Source organism: Lepisma saccharinum, chromosome 2, assembly GCF_977018435.1.
Source record: "Lepisma saccharinum chromosome 2, izLepSacc3.1, whole genome shotgun sequence".
Lineage (NCBI taxonomy): Eukaryota > Metazoa > Arthropoda > Insecta > Zygentoma > Lepismatidae > Lepisma > Lepisma saccharinum.
The window spans coordinates 20,157,445-20,175,792 of record NC_139230.1 but is presented as its reverse complement, the minus strand read 5'-3'; the positions used below and the strand labels follow the sequence as shown (position 1 = coordinate 20,175,792).

Below are 18,348 nucleotides of genomic sequence, written 5' to 3'. Positions count from 1 at the left end.
GCATTTTAATTTAAGTATTTATTGCGCAGTTTCAGATTTTCGTACATTCATCTTGTGTGATAAGAATTACCTAGGGATGTGTCCATTTTCTTTTCTTTTTTTTCTGGTCTTGCTTCTAACGGTACCCTGCTTTGGTATTCAATATGGGAGGATGGAATTTTTAATAGAAAGAAAGTGCCTTGGAGCTCTTTCACTTCTCCGGGGGCTTTCTAAAGCGTTCTTTCCATTATCAGGGGGACTAATGTTAAATGCACTGTGTCTACACAGCCACGATATCATACTGAGAGCTACCAATTCTCTAACGGAAATGGAGGAGCCGTACCCCAACCGGTTCACTTTGTCCGTGGCCTAAAGTATCTTCCGACAAGCTATTATCTGCATAATGAAACCATTTCAAGGAAGCCAGAGCATCTTTTATATAGATTGAAGAGCAGGAAGGGTTGGTGTTCGCACAGCAAACCCGCTGAAGCCCTTGCATCCTTAGCAAGAGATATCGAACATGGTACCTTAAATTGCAACACTCCATCGTGAATGATTGCTCTAATTAAAAATGTAATTGCGTTTGTTCTTCGTGATAACTGTGTTAGATTTCTCATTCTATGAAATACAAACTTGGAAGGCTCGAATTCAATGAAGGTTCTAAAATAATAAGTTGAATTCATTTCTTAAATTTCTTTGTTTTGCTTAATAAGTGATGTTATGAGTGAATTGCATTATTTTTTTTATCGCGTAGATGTTTATCAAGTCTCAATCTATTTAACCGTGTGTATAACGTTTAGATTGGCTTCAAAATCTTTAGTTCGGAGAGATACTTCTTGCCGAGAACTGGTAGCTTTTGGAGATTATATACTGTCACAAACTACTACGCTGCCTGGATGTTTACTCTCTAAACAAATAAACAAATAATTTGAAAAGTTGGAGTTTTGAGGAAATGAAGTCTGAGCACATACCTACACGTTCACTTTTAGCTCTTTTGTTTGAGTACACAAATGTATACACACAATAACAATTAATAGGAATACGAGGAATTTAACCGACCGATTTCTGTCCACATTAGACAAATATGGGTAACTTTTTATGATTGAAGGTTTGTGGAACAAAGACACAAACAACCACATACTGAAAAATTTAAATTTTGAAGATTCAACAATTTAAAAGTGGCGGCGCCAGACTTTCTGGTGTGGGGCTCACTGGATGCCTGTCAATTATTTGGGAGGACCACATGTTCAACATGCATTTTCCTAATATTCACATTGTTAGTACGTGCTCCACATAAATATTTATTATCAAATAAAAGGAAGTTTAAATGTTGTAGTAAAAACAATTTATACAAACTTGGGATTGGTAGAGCTCGCTTGAAAACACATATTGCGACAGATGTACTGAATTCGAATGTTTTAGTTCTCATCATATTTACTATTACATACACTCTGACCCACTATGTTATCAAAGAAAAATAACGTCTTGCCGAATTTAAAAAATGAGAAGTCTTGTTAAAGAATAGGATATGAAACCAGGGCAATGTCGGACATGAGCCAAAACCGAATCGCGGGTAAAGTGTGTGATCCTAGTTTGTTTAGCTTTGATAGTCACGGCAGACAAATATCGGAAGGTGCAATTTACGTAAGTCAAAGCACATAGCGACCTTAACCCCTATCAAGACTTATACCCTGTCTTGGTTATCTCTGGAGCAAGGCCGTGCATAGCAGAAGAGAAGAGAGGAAATCGAGTGAGCAGAGCGAATCAGTACACGCTGCTCGAAGGCTGGTAAGTGCAGTCGCTTCCCCCTCCCTCCCCCTTCACGCAATACCGTTTCCTCTTGCTTGTTCATTGGTGGAGCCGTCTCGCGTCACTACTTTCGCAGAGGCTTGGTTTCGTTCGCTTGCTCCAGAGATAGCCGAGACAGGGTATAGCAGATCAACACGCGAAATGCACACACGGAACGCCCCCGCCTCTCAAAACCGGTTATGCTATACCGACCTAAATACAAGCTAAATACACAGTGGGAGGCTTGGGCTCTCCAACTAATAAACACAACCACGTTACAAGTGGTACAGTCACGGACATTTGAGGAGTAAAATTGGTAAACGTTGTAAGTGCCAAAAGTATTGGGAAATCGCATCGTTCCGCACATCAGCCCGTAAGAACGTGCACACTAGTGACCTCTTTACACGCCCTTTGAACTACTTAGAGGGCTACCAGCCACATTTCACTTTCACCACATTATAAAGCATGGCACATTTCACAGTTTAACGTGGAAAACGGTGTTTGAATTATTGTGGCACTTACAGCGTTTACCACTTTTAGTCTTCATTTGTGGATTCTAGCAATCTCATTGAAAGTATATTACAACCCAGAAGTGTCCGTGACTGTACCACTTGTACGTGGTTGTGTTTATTAGTTGGACATTTGTCCCATACACTCAAACTCCCTCGCGAAGTATTATCGTTCACTATCCGGCATATCTCAAGGTTACACCTAACTCCCTCCCCCACCTGCACCTGTGAAGCAAACACCAAACCATTTGTTTTCCCAATGTCCGGTACGGCAAACGTTCAGACCAGTCCTCTTTAGCAGAGTAAAGCTTGACGCCCACTGAGATGCGGAGAAACGTGGCAGCAGAACGCAACAGACCCATTTCCGGCGTTTAAATGGGCGATAACCCTCAAGATAACCTGCAGACTTCTGGCACGGTAATTCCGGCTTCGGTTCCGCGCGTGTCCCTGTAGTGGGCGATACACCATTTGATTTCAATAGAAGCAGACAACAGAAGTTCTGTTGCTTTCTGTTCGGGCGTTTCTCCGCGTCTCAGTGGGCGTCATGCTTAAGAGACAAGGTTCCATTTCCGGAATCTTGTGGATCCTATATAGTTTCGCCCGACAGAGTGAGCTACAACTTCAAACTTATGCCTATCTCCAAGACTGATTGTATTTCAAGTAAGGTGCCTGAACCCAATATGGCCTACCTAAGGTTTGCGATTGTTTCTAACGGTGTACAAAGTCAGAAAGGTAAAACTAATCACAAGATTCAAAAGAAGGAACATTTCTGGACGTTTACTGAAAATTGGAGTCTGTTCCAAATAATAACATGGGTGCAGTGAAGATTTTGTTAAAAAGTAACGTTTAGGCCATATTGAGTAGATATGGCCTAGTAATATATTTTATTATTTCACATCAAAAATTGCAACATAAATTGTAATGAAAGTACCACAATGTTATTATTATAGGTAAATACGTATACTGATACACATTTCATTTTATATACATACGGACATAATGAGATTGCACAAAGAAATAACATCGTTTACAAACCAATAAACAAGGAAGTGACGTGTCACAACTTGTCACCAGAAGACCAGGATTGCACATAGTCTGGGCAAATGAAAGGTCCTTCGTCATCTTTAGTGACTCCCAGACACTCTACGTGAACATAAGAGTAACAAATGTCACATTTTCACATGTCCTTTGCGATATGTTCCTGCCATATTGAGTCTCTACCTTACATAGTGATCGTGTTTCCTTCGTTTTCAACAGAACTTTAGATTGAAGTCTAAACGAAGTACATTGTTGTAAAGTACAAATTATGTTTGATTGTTTGTCTGATTTGGTGTTTTAAGTCCACTTTATGCACAGTAAGGCTAATCGGGACTGGACCTACAGTTTAACGTGGGATCCGAACCACTATGTGCTTCCACCGGGTATCGAACCCGGGACCCCTTGATTACAAGGCGAAGACGCTACCACTGCGCGTAAAGTACAAATTATGAGCTATCATAATATGTACTACAGATATAAACACCTATCACTTGGAAGATGTCGTAAGTAATAACTTACGTATGCAATATTAGATCTCGTAGAACAAAATCACGAGGTCCAGCTATTTCGCGTCTTTGTCCTCAAGTTACAGCACTATATGTGGCCGTAGGCCGGGAGCGCACAAACAAAAGGCTGCGTGCGCTTGTGGTTAAAAATGTATACCACGAGCGCACAAAATCCATGGCGATGTTGCCACGTTGTATCAACTGTTTTTGGTTTTTAAGGGACCCCTGGGTCCTTATAAGTTGACATATTATGTATCATATATTATGTGAATGGCTATATTCATAACACCCTATTTCATTTAAATAACCTCACAAAGAATTTGGCCTCGTAAGACGGGAATGTATCACTGCAGAAGGAGGAATACACCAGCAGACCTCAGAGACATAGTCGAAGCTAACCTAACCTAACCTAACCATTACACAATCATAGATGTGGCAACGCAGCATTGGATGTTGTGCGTTCGTGGCACCTTTCATATACCACGAGCGCACACTTTCACATTTTTTTGCGCAAGTGCACTGCACCCCTATATGTACAACAAACAGGTTCGGTCACGTCATTCGGACTCTCTAAATGACATACTAGCGTCATCTGTTGAATTCACCATGTAACTACTTGGAAACAGCAAATAGGTCATATTGCGTACTAGGCCATATTGGGTTCAGGTACCTTATGTAAACATAAGTGGAGTGAAGTAAAAGTGAAGTACAGCACCCACACAAGCAACGATTTTCTTGTGTACATGCACCACAAATGATCTTTGGACGTGCTCTACCAACCCAGTACTTTTGACCGAGACTGCCCACTACTGTCTGTAAGGGTCGGTAATGAAGAAGGAGAAGATAGATGCTTATGAGTCTTTCGCGGGTCTGGGGCGTTCTAATGTTTACTGATTGCCCGTCTGCTGCAAAAGTGCATGTGTAAGGAATGTCCATACGCTGACGATGTCCAACAAAAGCTTATATTCCAGTTGGGTGTTCTATAACCTAAAAACTGATCAGTTGTTTAGGTCTGTCTGCGTTCGCCATGTGTTGTGAAAATGATATCGTGTGCAGTAATCCTGATGGCTTTGAAAAAAAACAATGTTCTCATTTTCTTTATTCAATCAGCTAATGGAATTTACAGATTTTGCATTTCGTTCAGTCTGCATCAGTCAATTATGACAATTTGATATATTTAATGACCAAACTGCCTTTTACGTATTCTACCCATTTCACATTATTTTCACTCTTTAATCTTCTTTTTCAGTAAGCCAATTTGCGGTATTTTATACCTTCATAGTACTAATATCATCAAGTTTATCCCAGAAGCGTAGCAATCAAGGGCGCCCGCGAGAATTTTTCTCAGGGGGTCATAGAAATTTATTATTATTATTTCTATTATTATTATTGATATTATTATTATTATCATTATTACTGCTACTGTTTCTACTTCTTATGTTTTTTTAAAAAAAATTACGTACATTTGTAATTTCCATATTCTGTATATCTATATACAATTTTCATAATTGTATGCTTAACATATTAATTCATGTAGGACAAGAAGCTGTTTTCTATAGTTAGATGTAAGCAAAAATGTAACCCAACTTAAAATAATAATAATAATAATAATTGCTGTAACTTACGGCCTGTAAGTCACAGGAAACGATATTTTTTGTTATAAAATATCGCTATAATTTCAATATTCGAATTACATTAACTCTTTCCACAAATCTCAGGGTCCTTGGTAGCAATATTAGCCGCAGAATGCGCTTCCAGTTTTGCTTTAACCCTAAACCACTAACCCGTCGTAATTTTTTCGAGCTCGATTGTCGGAACTTGCTGTTTTGAACAAAGCATGTTTTCCTGCCCCCCCCCCCCCCTTCCTGTACCTTGCTAACTCTCTTCCTAGAAAGAGTCTATGCCAAACTACGGTCCTGATGGGTTGCTCGCTGTGGGAGGGTGGCGTTGTAAATTTTACGAGGGGTTAATGACTACGTATATCTTACTCGTGCAATCTATGTTGTTGTTTTTAGCGCTGTTAGTTCAGGCGCCTGACTAAATAAATATAACGTTAAATAAACAAAATCAGTGTATCAATTAATCATGGTTGGGGAGGTTCGAGTGCCGATAAATGGAAAATAAAGGCATAAAAACAAATTACAGTAGGACGTAATTTCTTTTAATTGTAATCTCAATTAAAAATCTAATTCAGAATTATTAAAATATTTTACATTTCTTATATTATAGAGCATATTTTGCACTCTTATTATTGCAAGGAATAGGTTTAATTTGTAAAATATTTTATTATTATAAATCAACTTTCTGATGCGATATTTCGGACCCTACATTTTGCATTTCCGAGACTGTGTTAAGTATTGGTAAATGAGAAACTAACGAAATTATATTTTTAGGCTCGAAATACTTTGTACGAATGAGAGAAACTACTGATTTTTTTAAAATCATGAACGGTTTTGTTGATACAAGAAAAATAAAGTGCTATCGTGAAATTTATGAGGGGCTACTGAACACGTTCCTCCCAGTAAGGCTTAGTGCCGTTTCTGGCTTCAAGCACATCCTCTTACTATATAATATTTATTATTATTATTATTTTACATATCTTTTGAAGGTGTGTAAAACAAGGTATGTTAAGCATCTATTACATCTCTTACCTCCTTCACTCGAGTGAGTAAAACGCAGAGCTTTCCTTGTCCGGCATTACTCTGCTCTCCCCTAAATCTTAAGAACAGTAGTGTTCTTAAGTGTTCAACAGCGACAGCCCGCAGTTAACCACGGTTCAACGGACATTACTGTGTGTGCGGTGTTGCCACATTCCGCGTACATCTTTACTCCGCTGAATAAAAATTTGTATAAAATCGGTTTCGCAGTGTGAATTGACAATGATAATGGATTTTGAAAACAGATGCAAAGAGCTTCAAAACAACACCAATATTATACAGAGCATTTCCTGACATTCGCTACGAGACTCGCCGGCAAGCTGCCCGGCATCAGCGCTTGTCTTTCCCGGTGAACGGGTCAGCGACAGTCGCTAAAGTGCGCGTCAAATCTCCTGCATAAGGCGATAGCCAATAGCAGCGCACCGCAGCGCTGCAATGTCGAAATCTCACACGGAAAAGAGACAGCGTGGTTGAGCGATACGCCTTGTCACGGAACTAGGCAACGCCGCACGTCTGTGATTCGCTGGTGCTGTTCAGCCGTTCAAGGCCATATGCAGGAGATTTGACGCGCACCCTAGAGTCGGCGATTAAAATTACAGTTTTCATATTGTGTACTAACCTTGACTACAGAAGGTGTTGAAAATAATGTCCCTCTGCTGCAACACATTCCTGGCATCTCCGAAGGAAATTGACATTTACACGTGCAAGTTCGTCTACTGTAATTCTCCCGATTTTTCGTACAATACTCTCTTTTAACTACGGATGGTGTGCGGATTGTCTTTGTATACTTCATTTCCCCATTTTTCTTTCCACTTTTATTCAGAACTGACCCTGTTTAATATAAGCGACTGTCGCGGACCAGTTCACCGGGAAAGACAAGCGCTGATGCCGGGCCGCTTCCCGCCGAGTCTCGTAGCGAATGCCAGGGAATGTTCTGTATGTGTAGGACTACCCAATACTAAGAAAAAGTTATTTCGCAAAATTGTTGATAACGGTTTTTTGACAATTTTTAAAAATCAGAAAATTAAGAATTGTGTTTAAAGCCTTTCTGCCTGCATTATACTAAAATCTGATTACAATCAAATCACTCGTTTCTGATTTATACAACTTCAAAGAGAGTGATCGTTTACAGAACTAAAAAAAGGCACTTTTTTGTTCTCACGACGATAAAAAATTAAGGCATATTCTGAAAAAGTGGTTACCATAGATCAAGGCAGAATTGAATAAGCTAAATTTTGACGTAACTCGTTTTTATGTAGGTCTACTGGTTAATTTTTAATTGGAGTTCAAACTCGAGTATCTATAATTTTTAATCGGACAGTAGGTATTCACTTTCAGTGATCGTGGAAGATCAAATTTCACAATGGAAGGTGGTCGATTAGCACAACTATGGCATTTAAGTATTTGTAGTGGTAATCTTAATGATATTTTTAAAAAAATTCTAATGAATTGTTGTTGTTTTTTCAATACTCCACTCTCACATCATACTAAACCTAACTATTTTCTGAAAGAGCATCGTTCGAAAATACTTTTTGGAAGGGGGAGAGCAGGTGCCTTCTTTCGCCCTCTTCATAAAAGTTTGAGCCCTGGGAATGTAACAAGAGAAGGAGAGACCGGGGGGAGTTGCCCTTAGGGGCGAGTTGACAAAGTCCATTTTATTCCCACCAGTCAAGAGTTGGCAACATTGCAGGTTACTGTGAATATGTGTCATCTCTAGAACCAACTCACAACTAAGAAGTTGAGTGTCTTGTTCACAAAGTTTCTAGTGCATGACAAATAACATCAATTCTTACTTGCGAGGTAAATTTTCTCAACTCTATATTCTTTCTTATATGTTTTCAAAGTAAATAAGCACATAGTTTATGCTAAGTCTATCCAGAAGACTATGGTAAATTGTACCGATACTACATTCGGATACTTTGTTAAACTGCAATGTTTAGCAGCGGCATGGCCAGAAAGTTTAATATGGCGATCGGGGTGAGTTGACAATAGGAAGAAAGGGGCTAGTTGACAATACTGTAGGCCTATTGAGAAAATTGTTCTTCAATTAATTGTTTCATCAGAAACATCTTAGCATATAGACACATTGTTTGTAATAATATATATTAGATTAGGATTATAGGACAGTATATTGCATTTGCATTTGTGATATAACAAAAATAAACACTGGGTAAAAAATTCAGTAAACACTTTCGTAAACTATTTTTTTAAAAGTTTGGAACATTTATGTCTCATGTTACTGTTCATTTGAAAACATTTTTGTAATCTGTAATTTTTAAGGCAGTATATTGTTTGAAATAAAATATTCCAAACCGTGTATGGGGTAGAATTACACATATTGTCAACTAACCTGGCACATATAGTCAACTCACATCATATACGGGGTGAATTGACAATACTGACACGCTTCGAAAAACAAGCAATAACTTTACAAGTTTTAGCATCATGGTGTAATAAAAATACATAGTGGTCAAGGAAACTACAGGTATTGCTCATAGTATTTCATCAATAGTAGATAGTAATTTTTAAGAGCTGCAGAAATTTAAACATAAAAACATGCTCAACTCACCCCGGTCTCCCCTACTCATTTATAAATCTCACCTTGAAAGACACCATAGATAGACTAGGCTACAATAATTCTTTCACACAAAAGACATTCCAAATTACAATGAAACGTCACTCTTGAAGAAAGTAAGTTTGGTACATGAAATCAAACAATTTTACTATTTGCTCAATGAAACTAGAAGTATATCAACTTGACGTTAGTATATTCGACTGCATTAACAATGCTAAATGTGATCATTTTCCTTAATATAATTTATTGTCCTCTGCTCGATGGACAAGCTTTTCATTTCATCGTCCAGGCTTTCCAATCTTGAACCTTATACCTCATATCCTTTATATCCGTATTGAATCTACTTAATTTAATATCATCTATTAGCTGATATTTATTCTTTCCTGGTCTCTTTCCCCATTAACCATTCCTTCTAACACATCTTCAAGTGGGTAGGTAGTTCCATCTGAGTCAATTTCTTCTTTTTTGGCCAATTATTTACAACACGGATTCCTTTCTTACTTTGTCTGTCCATTTCACATGCTCCTTTCTTCAGCATAGCCACATTTCTAAAGCCTCTAGCCTCTTCTCAGAACTTTTGTAATGTCCAGGTCTCTGTGCCATAATTTGACATGTCCTATTTATAGCATTTAATTAGTCTCTTCCTCGGTTCATTGTTCAAAGGTCCACAAAAACACTTCTTCTATTAAATGCTTCCTTCGCCAATGCCATTCTCATTTTGACTTCCTGACTGCAGCTCTTGTCCTGCTTATGATACATTCCTGGTATATGTAGCTGCCAAGTTGTTCAATTCTTTCCCCAAATCCTCACATTACTATTTCTTGTTTATCCTCTGATAACCATTGCCTTTGTCTTGTTCACATTGATATTCATGCTGTACTGCTCACAGTGTGTATCCCATCTAACACCATCCTTTCGTCTTACGCTAGTAAAGAAACCTTATACATTTTATTTTGCTTCCTGCTATTGTTACCCCTTCCTTATTTTAGAAATGTTACTTTACCATTTTTTTTCTAAATAGATATTGAAGGACACAGGAGACAGGCAGCATCCTTCACTCCTCCCCCAATTTCACTTTTCTCTGTAACATGTTCTCATATGCTTGTTGTTTCATGTACAGATTATTTAAGTGTCTTTTCCAATCTACAACTATTTTGTTCAGCATCTCTGTCATTTTGATGTAATTCACTACATCAAATGATTTCTCCAGATACACAAATACAGTAAGCACTTACTTTCCTTTCTCTGGGTATCTTCCTCCTACTGTTCACAGTCATCTAATTGCATATCTTGTACCTGATTCAATTCTGGAACCAAACTGTTGTTCTTCTAACTCTCCATCAACCTTAGCATGTAAGCATAGAATTAGGGTACATTTCCTGACGTTGCTTTTCTTTAGTAGAGGTACTAAAACTACCTCCATGAAGTCTTCAAGCCAATCACCTTTCTCATAGATTGCATTTCATAAGCATCAAAACCCCTTATTTCTCTCACTCACTCATAGTTCAATAATGATCCAATGCCATTGCTTTACCAGTCTTCATTTCCCTAAGTGCTTTCTCAAATACTTTCTTCGAGGTGGGAAGACCTTTTCATGAACTACAAATCCTTCATTTTCTCTAGGTAAAGAATCCTTCACATGATGACTCTTTCTGTGTAGGTCTTCTTCATCCTATTTCCATAAATTCATTATTTATGGTTTGTCTGTGATTTTGCAACCTTTCGGACACTGTTTGCCATTTTCTCTTGCAAAGTCCAAGCAGTTTGCTTCATGAACCATAAATCATATCTTTCTCTTTTCTTCTAGTTCAGTTTCTTCATGTTTCTTCTTTATCAGTTTCTCTTTTTAGTTGGTTATTTAAATTCCTGTAGTTTCTTCTTCCTTGTTCTGTATTTATGCTCTTTCTTCCATCATCTCCAACATATGATTTCTTAGTACTGTTTCTATTTCCATAGATAATGTTTCTTCTGCTACTTTGTGTCCTTCCAAATATTATCACTACTTACAGCTCTGTCTTTTAATTTAGTGATGAACTCTCTGAAATTTTCTACAAAGCTTCTTAAGTTTCTCAAAGTGAAGCTTCTTCATTGCACAATCTATTCTTATCTTATTCAAATGAAAGTTTATTTAACCCACCAGTAGGACATGATCTGAATGTACATCGCTCCTGGAAATGTCTTTGCATTTTTCATACAATTTTTATATCTTCCCTGTACAAATATGTAATCTATGTGATATTGTATGCTGTCCTTTGGGCATGACCACGTGCAGTGCTCGAAGTGAGGGGGTATTATGGTATCCCCACTGCCAACTAGCACTAATTTTGCAAAGCATCCCCCTAGCTGTCTCATTGTCACCATGTTAAACCATAACAGCATCCCCGCAGCTAACACCAAGGCTCAACTAAACATCTTCCCTGCAGACATTTCCACTTCAGATACTGTCCACATGTATATTCTTTTGTGGTGCAAAAATAGTGTCTTTTCAACCATTAGTGGGTTCCTTTTACAGGAATTTACCAGGAGTTCATGTCCCTCATTTCTCTCTCCTAATCCATACCTTCTTATTGTGCTTCTCCTACTACAGCATTCCAGTCTCCCATTATGATAATGCATGATCCTTTCTTCCCCTTTTCAGTCATCTTCAATCTCTTGTCATAGTTTTCCTCTGCTACTTCTCCATTAACCCCCACCATGTGGCATAAACTTGTACAAACACTAAATCATTTTCCTTCATGGTAGTTTCCTGTATTCACATCACACACTGAAATCACTTTGTCTTTCACATGTTATCCAAGTAGTATGCCAGCACCATGACTTTTTTGCATTCTCCTTCAGCATAAAACATTTTGAATTATTCACTTTCCCGGTCACTACATTTTTCCCACCGCACTTCTGATATACCAGGATATATGAAATGGGCCTTGGCATGGGCCACTTACTAAAGAGTTAATCATATTCCAAGTTCCAATCCTATGTCTTGTCTCTTTTGGTTTACTTCTTTTCTTACCACTCCTGACATTCAACAGACACCCTTTCCCAAAAATCAGAATGGGGACCTAACTTATATCCATAATGTTTTCCCTTGAAAATACTCACCATTGCATAATTTCAGTTTTTCTAACGAAGAAAAGTATGATTGCTTCCTGTTACTTTCCACACACCAACTCTCTCTTTCAAATTTTGAAATATCCCATGGGACCACAATGCAAAAGTTAGAAGGGCAGATGGCCTTTCAGAATACTCCAAGTTCTTAGAGATTGGGTTTTTGACCTGAACAAGATCAGGAAATCCCAATTAGCCTTCGCCTGCCTTAATATCATATCTGCCATTAATAAACTTTTTCGAAATGTCTCCAGTGGTTGGCACCCCAGTGAGATGCCTCATTTGCGCAGCCCTTCCACCGCACCCAGACACTCATTTTAATTTATTTTCTTCTCTCCCTTAGAAAATTTACATAAAAATATTTATAAAAATTGTACAGTGAATGATTATTATAAATTATAAATCAACTTTAAAAATTGAAAATATATTATTGACAAAAAAAGATATGATCCATACACTTGGATGTGATGAAATGTTTATATATTTTTAATTGTCTTGTTACTACATACTAGGATATATGTATAGAATATTTCAATTTATTCTGAATTACAATTGTTCTCTGTTGAAAAGTAACTAAATTTGAGATTCCTCTGATAATTTATTTGCTTTGTTTTGAAAAGTGCTACTTAGTGAACTGCCACAAAAGTATGTAAGTGCTTTATATATTGATGCATTGAGGTGGTAAATGATATTAATGGAAATGAATAATCAAATATTTGTGCCAAACAGATATATTCTTAATAAGTTTTGTTCAGTGATTCTGGCATTACCAACATCAATAGATTTTTATTGATTTAGTTTATTTTACTTCGCGTTTTGTGCCTCTTGGCTAATTTGCGAAGATGGGGATGAGTGATGAAATTATGAAATTGATGAATGGACATTCACAAATAACCAAGCCCGAGCGGGATTCAAACCCGGGACCCTTGGCATGCCAACATCAATAGAAACTGGCTACATTTTAAAAAGATAATGTTTTCATAAAATTATAGAGAATTGCTACCATTGAATTTGTCAGATAGGTAAAATGGAATTAAATTACAGAAATCATAGTTTTATTGCAGTTATTGTCATTTTTAAGAGGAGGATGAAATTGATTCCTAAAATATATAAAGTGTGTACAGAGAAAAAGAATGACTGCACTCACAATTAACTTTCAAATGAACAAAGAGAAAGAGAGGGAGAGAGAAAGAGAGATTATGTGATAGCTGTATGGATATATATGAATCTGCAAGTGTTAATGTCATAACCAATGAAGTGTTTGGGAATCTATTGAGTATCGCACATTACTTTTCATTCTGCAAAGGTGCAGGACTCTACTCGGCATCCTTCAATGCAGCAGAATGTCATGTGGGCTAAGCTCACTGAAAACCTCTCGAGACAATGTAGCAAAATCAGATACCTGAATACCACTCTTCCGACTCCGATTTCTTTCCTAATCATGTAGCAATAGGCTTCTCCTAATTATGGATTGGCACAAGAATTCGACCATGAATTCAGAAATGAAAAAAAAAAACATTGTTTGCACCAAATATAGAATAGTAAATTGAAAGTGTTTACTGAAAAAGCTATTCCACTTAACATCACTGCTTGTAAAAGCAGAAGCAACAATAGATGAACAGTCGATAGTAATGAAAAAATAATACATGAATCATTCCTTTCCAGGCACTTACAACCAGACATTGAAACAACACACATGTGGGTATTCAACTTTAGTGGCTGTAGTCATTTGTCCTGGCAGCGTAGTACTTTACACACTTCCTGTTATACCTATTTTTTACATATTCAATGTTTTTTTCTTACCTTTATACTTAATAGTAGGAAGAGCAACAACATATTTACTGTGACCATTGTATATTTATGCTACTAGTACATCTACAAACTAATCAACAGACCCATAATCATTACACCTAATTCTGTCTTTCAGTGCCACCCAAAATCACGCCTTTCAGTTTTGCTCAAGATTTAAACGTAGGGGACAGAACAAGTATTCAGTGTGTGGTGGTGAAGGGAGATTTGCCCCTCACCTTCACATGGCTGAAAGACAACATTGGACTCTCTTCTGTCGGCCCTTTGGACATTTCCATCAGAAATCACGATGTCTTCAACAGCGCATTAAGCATAGGCAGCATCTCAAGAGCACACAGTGGCAATTACACGTGTCGCGTCTCCAATGACGCTGCTACCACCACACACACTGCACAACTCCACGTGAACGGTAAACACACAACCCCAGTCTATCTCTTATCACTTATCTAGATTGTCTTCCACTCGTTGCAATTGTGTATGGCTGTTTCTTAAGTTTTTTTCGGTCTTTTTGTACAAAGCAAGGAAAGAATGTTAAGTTCAGAGCATTTTTTGGTATCTTGATTATTTTTGTTCTTTCTTTAGGTTTTGATTTTATATACGTTTGATACCAAAAATCCATTATTTGCATCTTTCAGTCCCCCCTCGGATCTCTCCTTTTTATTTTGAAGATGATGTAACAGAAGGAATGCGTACTCAGCTTATGTGTACCACGAGCCAAGGGGACCAACCCTTTAACATCACGTGGTATAAAGACTCTCAACCGTTGAGGGCCTCCAATTGGATTAACATTAGTGATTATGCACCCTTTTCTAGCATTCTCACTATAAATAGTGTAACTTCTAGACATAGCGGCAACTACACCTGTGTGATAGAGAATAGAGCCGGCCGAGTCCAGTACACCGCCATGCTCTCTGTCACTGGTAAAGTATACTCCTTTTTCTTGCTTCCTTGTATACATTTCTGTTTGCACTATTTTCTATTTCTGATAGCCGCTATATTGTTTTGATTCATAGATATACACACATGGCTCACAAAATGATTTTTTTTAATGCTGAATGATAGTTTATATAGTTTGTTTTACTTCAAGTTAAAATGCAGAGGGCCTGACAGTTTCTTTGCTTTTGCATGCATTTCAGTGAATTTTAAGTACAGTGTGGTTCCTGTTTAGCCTCTCCCTATTTTAGTTTGTCTTGATGTATAAGAGTTCATCATTTTGGCACCAGAGTAGACTGCTGAATTAGACCAGATTTTAACCCACGATTCATTCTACAAAATGTCCTGGGTTTTTTTTCAACTATGCAGTAGTATTTCACTGATGTGTGTTATTTCAAAAAATGAACGTTACTATTTTACAATAATTTAATTTCTATTTTGAATCTTGTTCTGGGAGCCTTTTCCCAAAAAAATTGATTGAAAAAACAGATAATCATTTTGGAAGTTAATGATGCTATTTAAATATTCCATTCAACTTGTTGGTGCAAATTCAAAAGTAAGCAAAATGTTCTGAAGTATGATATAATTCAGTGTTAGATGTATATAAAACAACTAAGAAATGTGAGACAAATTCTAAACGAATATTTTCAAAATTTTCTGGGAATTTCCTGTTGTTTGCTACAATATCATTAGTAAAGTAATAATTATTTATAATTGCTTTGTACAATATAAACATAGTTTTCGAGGCCTCCCTGATGGCATAGTGGAAACGTCGTCGCCTTGTAATCAAGGGGTCCCAGGCTCAATACCCAGTGGAGGCACATGCCACAGTGCTTCGGATCCCACTTTAAACTGTAGGTCCAGTCCCGATTAGCCTTCCTGTGCATAAAGTGGACTTAAAACAACAAATCTATCAATCAATCAATAAACATAGTTTTCACCAGTTTTCCTCGAATCATGGGATCAAATCAGATCTAACATTTAATTTTCTTTACCAATATTAATTTTTGGTAGCTTGTTTCATAATAATTCACTCCTGTTCTTTTCTGGTAGTTGGTCAGTTTAAAATACAGATTTCCTTTCTACGTACCATTTCATGTTTAGAGTACCACTGTAAAGTCATATAAATACAAATTATTTTATTTGTAACTTAAAATGGTAGTTATTTTGATTTTAAAAATCTTCCAGGCCATCTAGAACAACGACCCATTTTGAACTCATAATTATTATTTTTTTTTTTTTGGAAATATATATTTTTTTTTGTCTGCAAAAGAGAAAGTTAAATTGTGACATCAAATTGGGTGACCAGTGAATAACGATAATCTATAAAGTATGTCAAGATCCTCTGTATATTTATGATGTGGATACAATATATACAATTCACCATTACCATAAGCAGCAGCATTAACTTGGGATCTAACTTTAGGGGGAGGGTACAACCTGAACTATAAGAATTTGAACTCTCATCTCCCCTTGCTCTTTGGGATTGATGGAGGAACCAATCAATATAAATTTTGAGGTATTGGTGAGGCTCAGGCAAGGAAGTGGAATAAATATACCAACATACCAATTCTGTATATTGTGTTATGCAAGGCATTGGTACTGGCTCTGTATAGCATAAGCCTAAGCACAACACTTTGGCTTTCCTTCTCTAGTTTTTAATCATTGGAATTATTCCCTACCAACTCGATACAATGAAAATGTAGAGTTCATAGGTATGAAGAGAGGACTTCCAAAACTATGGAATAATATTCAAGAACAATATTTCATTGTGCAGGATTAATACATCAACCATTACAAGGTTCAACTCAAGAATTCCGGAAAGTATTGTGTGTTAACATAGCTGTGCATTTTTTGGAAAAGTAAATCCCAAATAGAAGCAGAAATAAAGAAAAAGAAATGTGAAGGTCATTCCTTATTTCCTTATTGACTGGCAGAAAGTTTATGGTTTTAGAATATGCACATCCAGTATGGACAAATTGTTTTTGTTTTCTCCTTTTAATATTTTTGAATTTCAGAATTCTTCAATGTTCACTATTTACTGGTCACCTTAACTTCGAATAATAATAAAATGAGCCATTTTTCTTAGTCTTCGTATCTTTACAGCTTAACATGGGTCCTTTATACAGCTTCTCTATAATGTATTTTTAATGTTTCTTAAGAAAAACATCAAAGCATTTTGTACCAAAAATGTGTTAACACATGCCTACAAAACATTCTTATACACCATAAACCTAATATTCTTTCTCTGCATCATTACATTTTTTCAATTCTTGTATTTTTCTAGTACAATATGCTGGTGCTGCTAAGTTGGTGTGAATTATTAAGGAACTATTTGTATGTATAGTATGATTGCTTGTGATTGGAAACTTGCAGCGGTATAATTCATTGCAACAGTAATTAGTGAGCTACTATAACTTCCTTCATGTTGCAACAATCTTTGCAAGTGAATGTACAGCCTAAGTTTATTCAATTATGTCTCTAAAAAATCATAATTTAATGCTAATTTCATCATATTTTTATCTTACATTGATGTTGTAGTTCCTTGCATGTTGTGCTGAAAATCTTCATGTCTGGATGTCTCTGTTATGTGTTCTGTTAGGGACATGAGAACACACCACCATCATTGGACACACAGGTACTGTAAACAGAACATATTGCTAACACTACAACACACCAAACCAGGTATGATTTTCTATATATTCAGTAGATATTACATAATTTCATGTAATATGCATTTATATCTTCCTTTAAAATAGTATATTTTAAAAACATTTTTATTATATTTTTCTGTGTTAATGTTATTTTATTTCAATGATTGTGGGAGCAAGTGCATTCTTATCGATCGTTTCTAGAAACGCATAGGAAAAAATTGATCATAAACTGAAAATATAAACTGTTAATGAAATTACACAAATGAGAAGCTGTTTTCAAATATTCATTAAATGAATGATAGTTGATCTAATTTTATACAATATATTTTATACAATAAATGATCACAATTCTTTAAGATTAATGCTTACTATTGTGACAAGACAATTCACACTCAAACTTCTCTGTATATATATATTCCATTGCTAGCAAATTGTATGACGGCACTACCCCATAACTACAAAAGGTGGACCTGACTTCAAGCAAGGATTGTTTGGAACTATCAATATATAATTACCTAGAAGTATATAATACTTCCGATTTCTTAATGTTTGTAACAAATTGATAAGAATAAAATTAGCTCTAGAGGCAGAACACTTAAAAAGGATTTCAAAATTTGGCTCAGTTTCATGTTCGCAACTTTGTACAAAATATTTGGAACTAAATTCTGTGTTCATAATGAGTAGAAATTTTATGTAAAAGTAGGATTAATTATGTGTGAAATTTGGTGATTCATCTCTATGAACTTTTGGGATATTCCACAATTTTATCTTCCAGATGAAGCATAAATTTTAATG

At 36.5% G+C, this 18,348-nt stretch overlaps 1 protein-coding gene across 1 annotated transcript in view; it reads left to right on the top strand.

Moving 5' to 3' along the window:
* The window catches only part of LOC145981412 (cell adhesion molecule Dscam2-like), an 842,890-nt gene that overhangs the window by 731,169 nt on the left and 93,373 nt on the right, over window positions 1-18,348 (top strand). Inside the window, 1 exon segment of the mRNA XM_083114650.1 lies at window positions 14,085-14,375. Within this exon segment, the coding sequence (XP_082970776.1) occupies window positions 14,085-14,375 (291 nt within the window).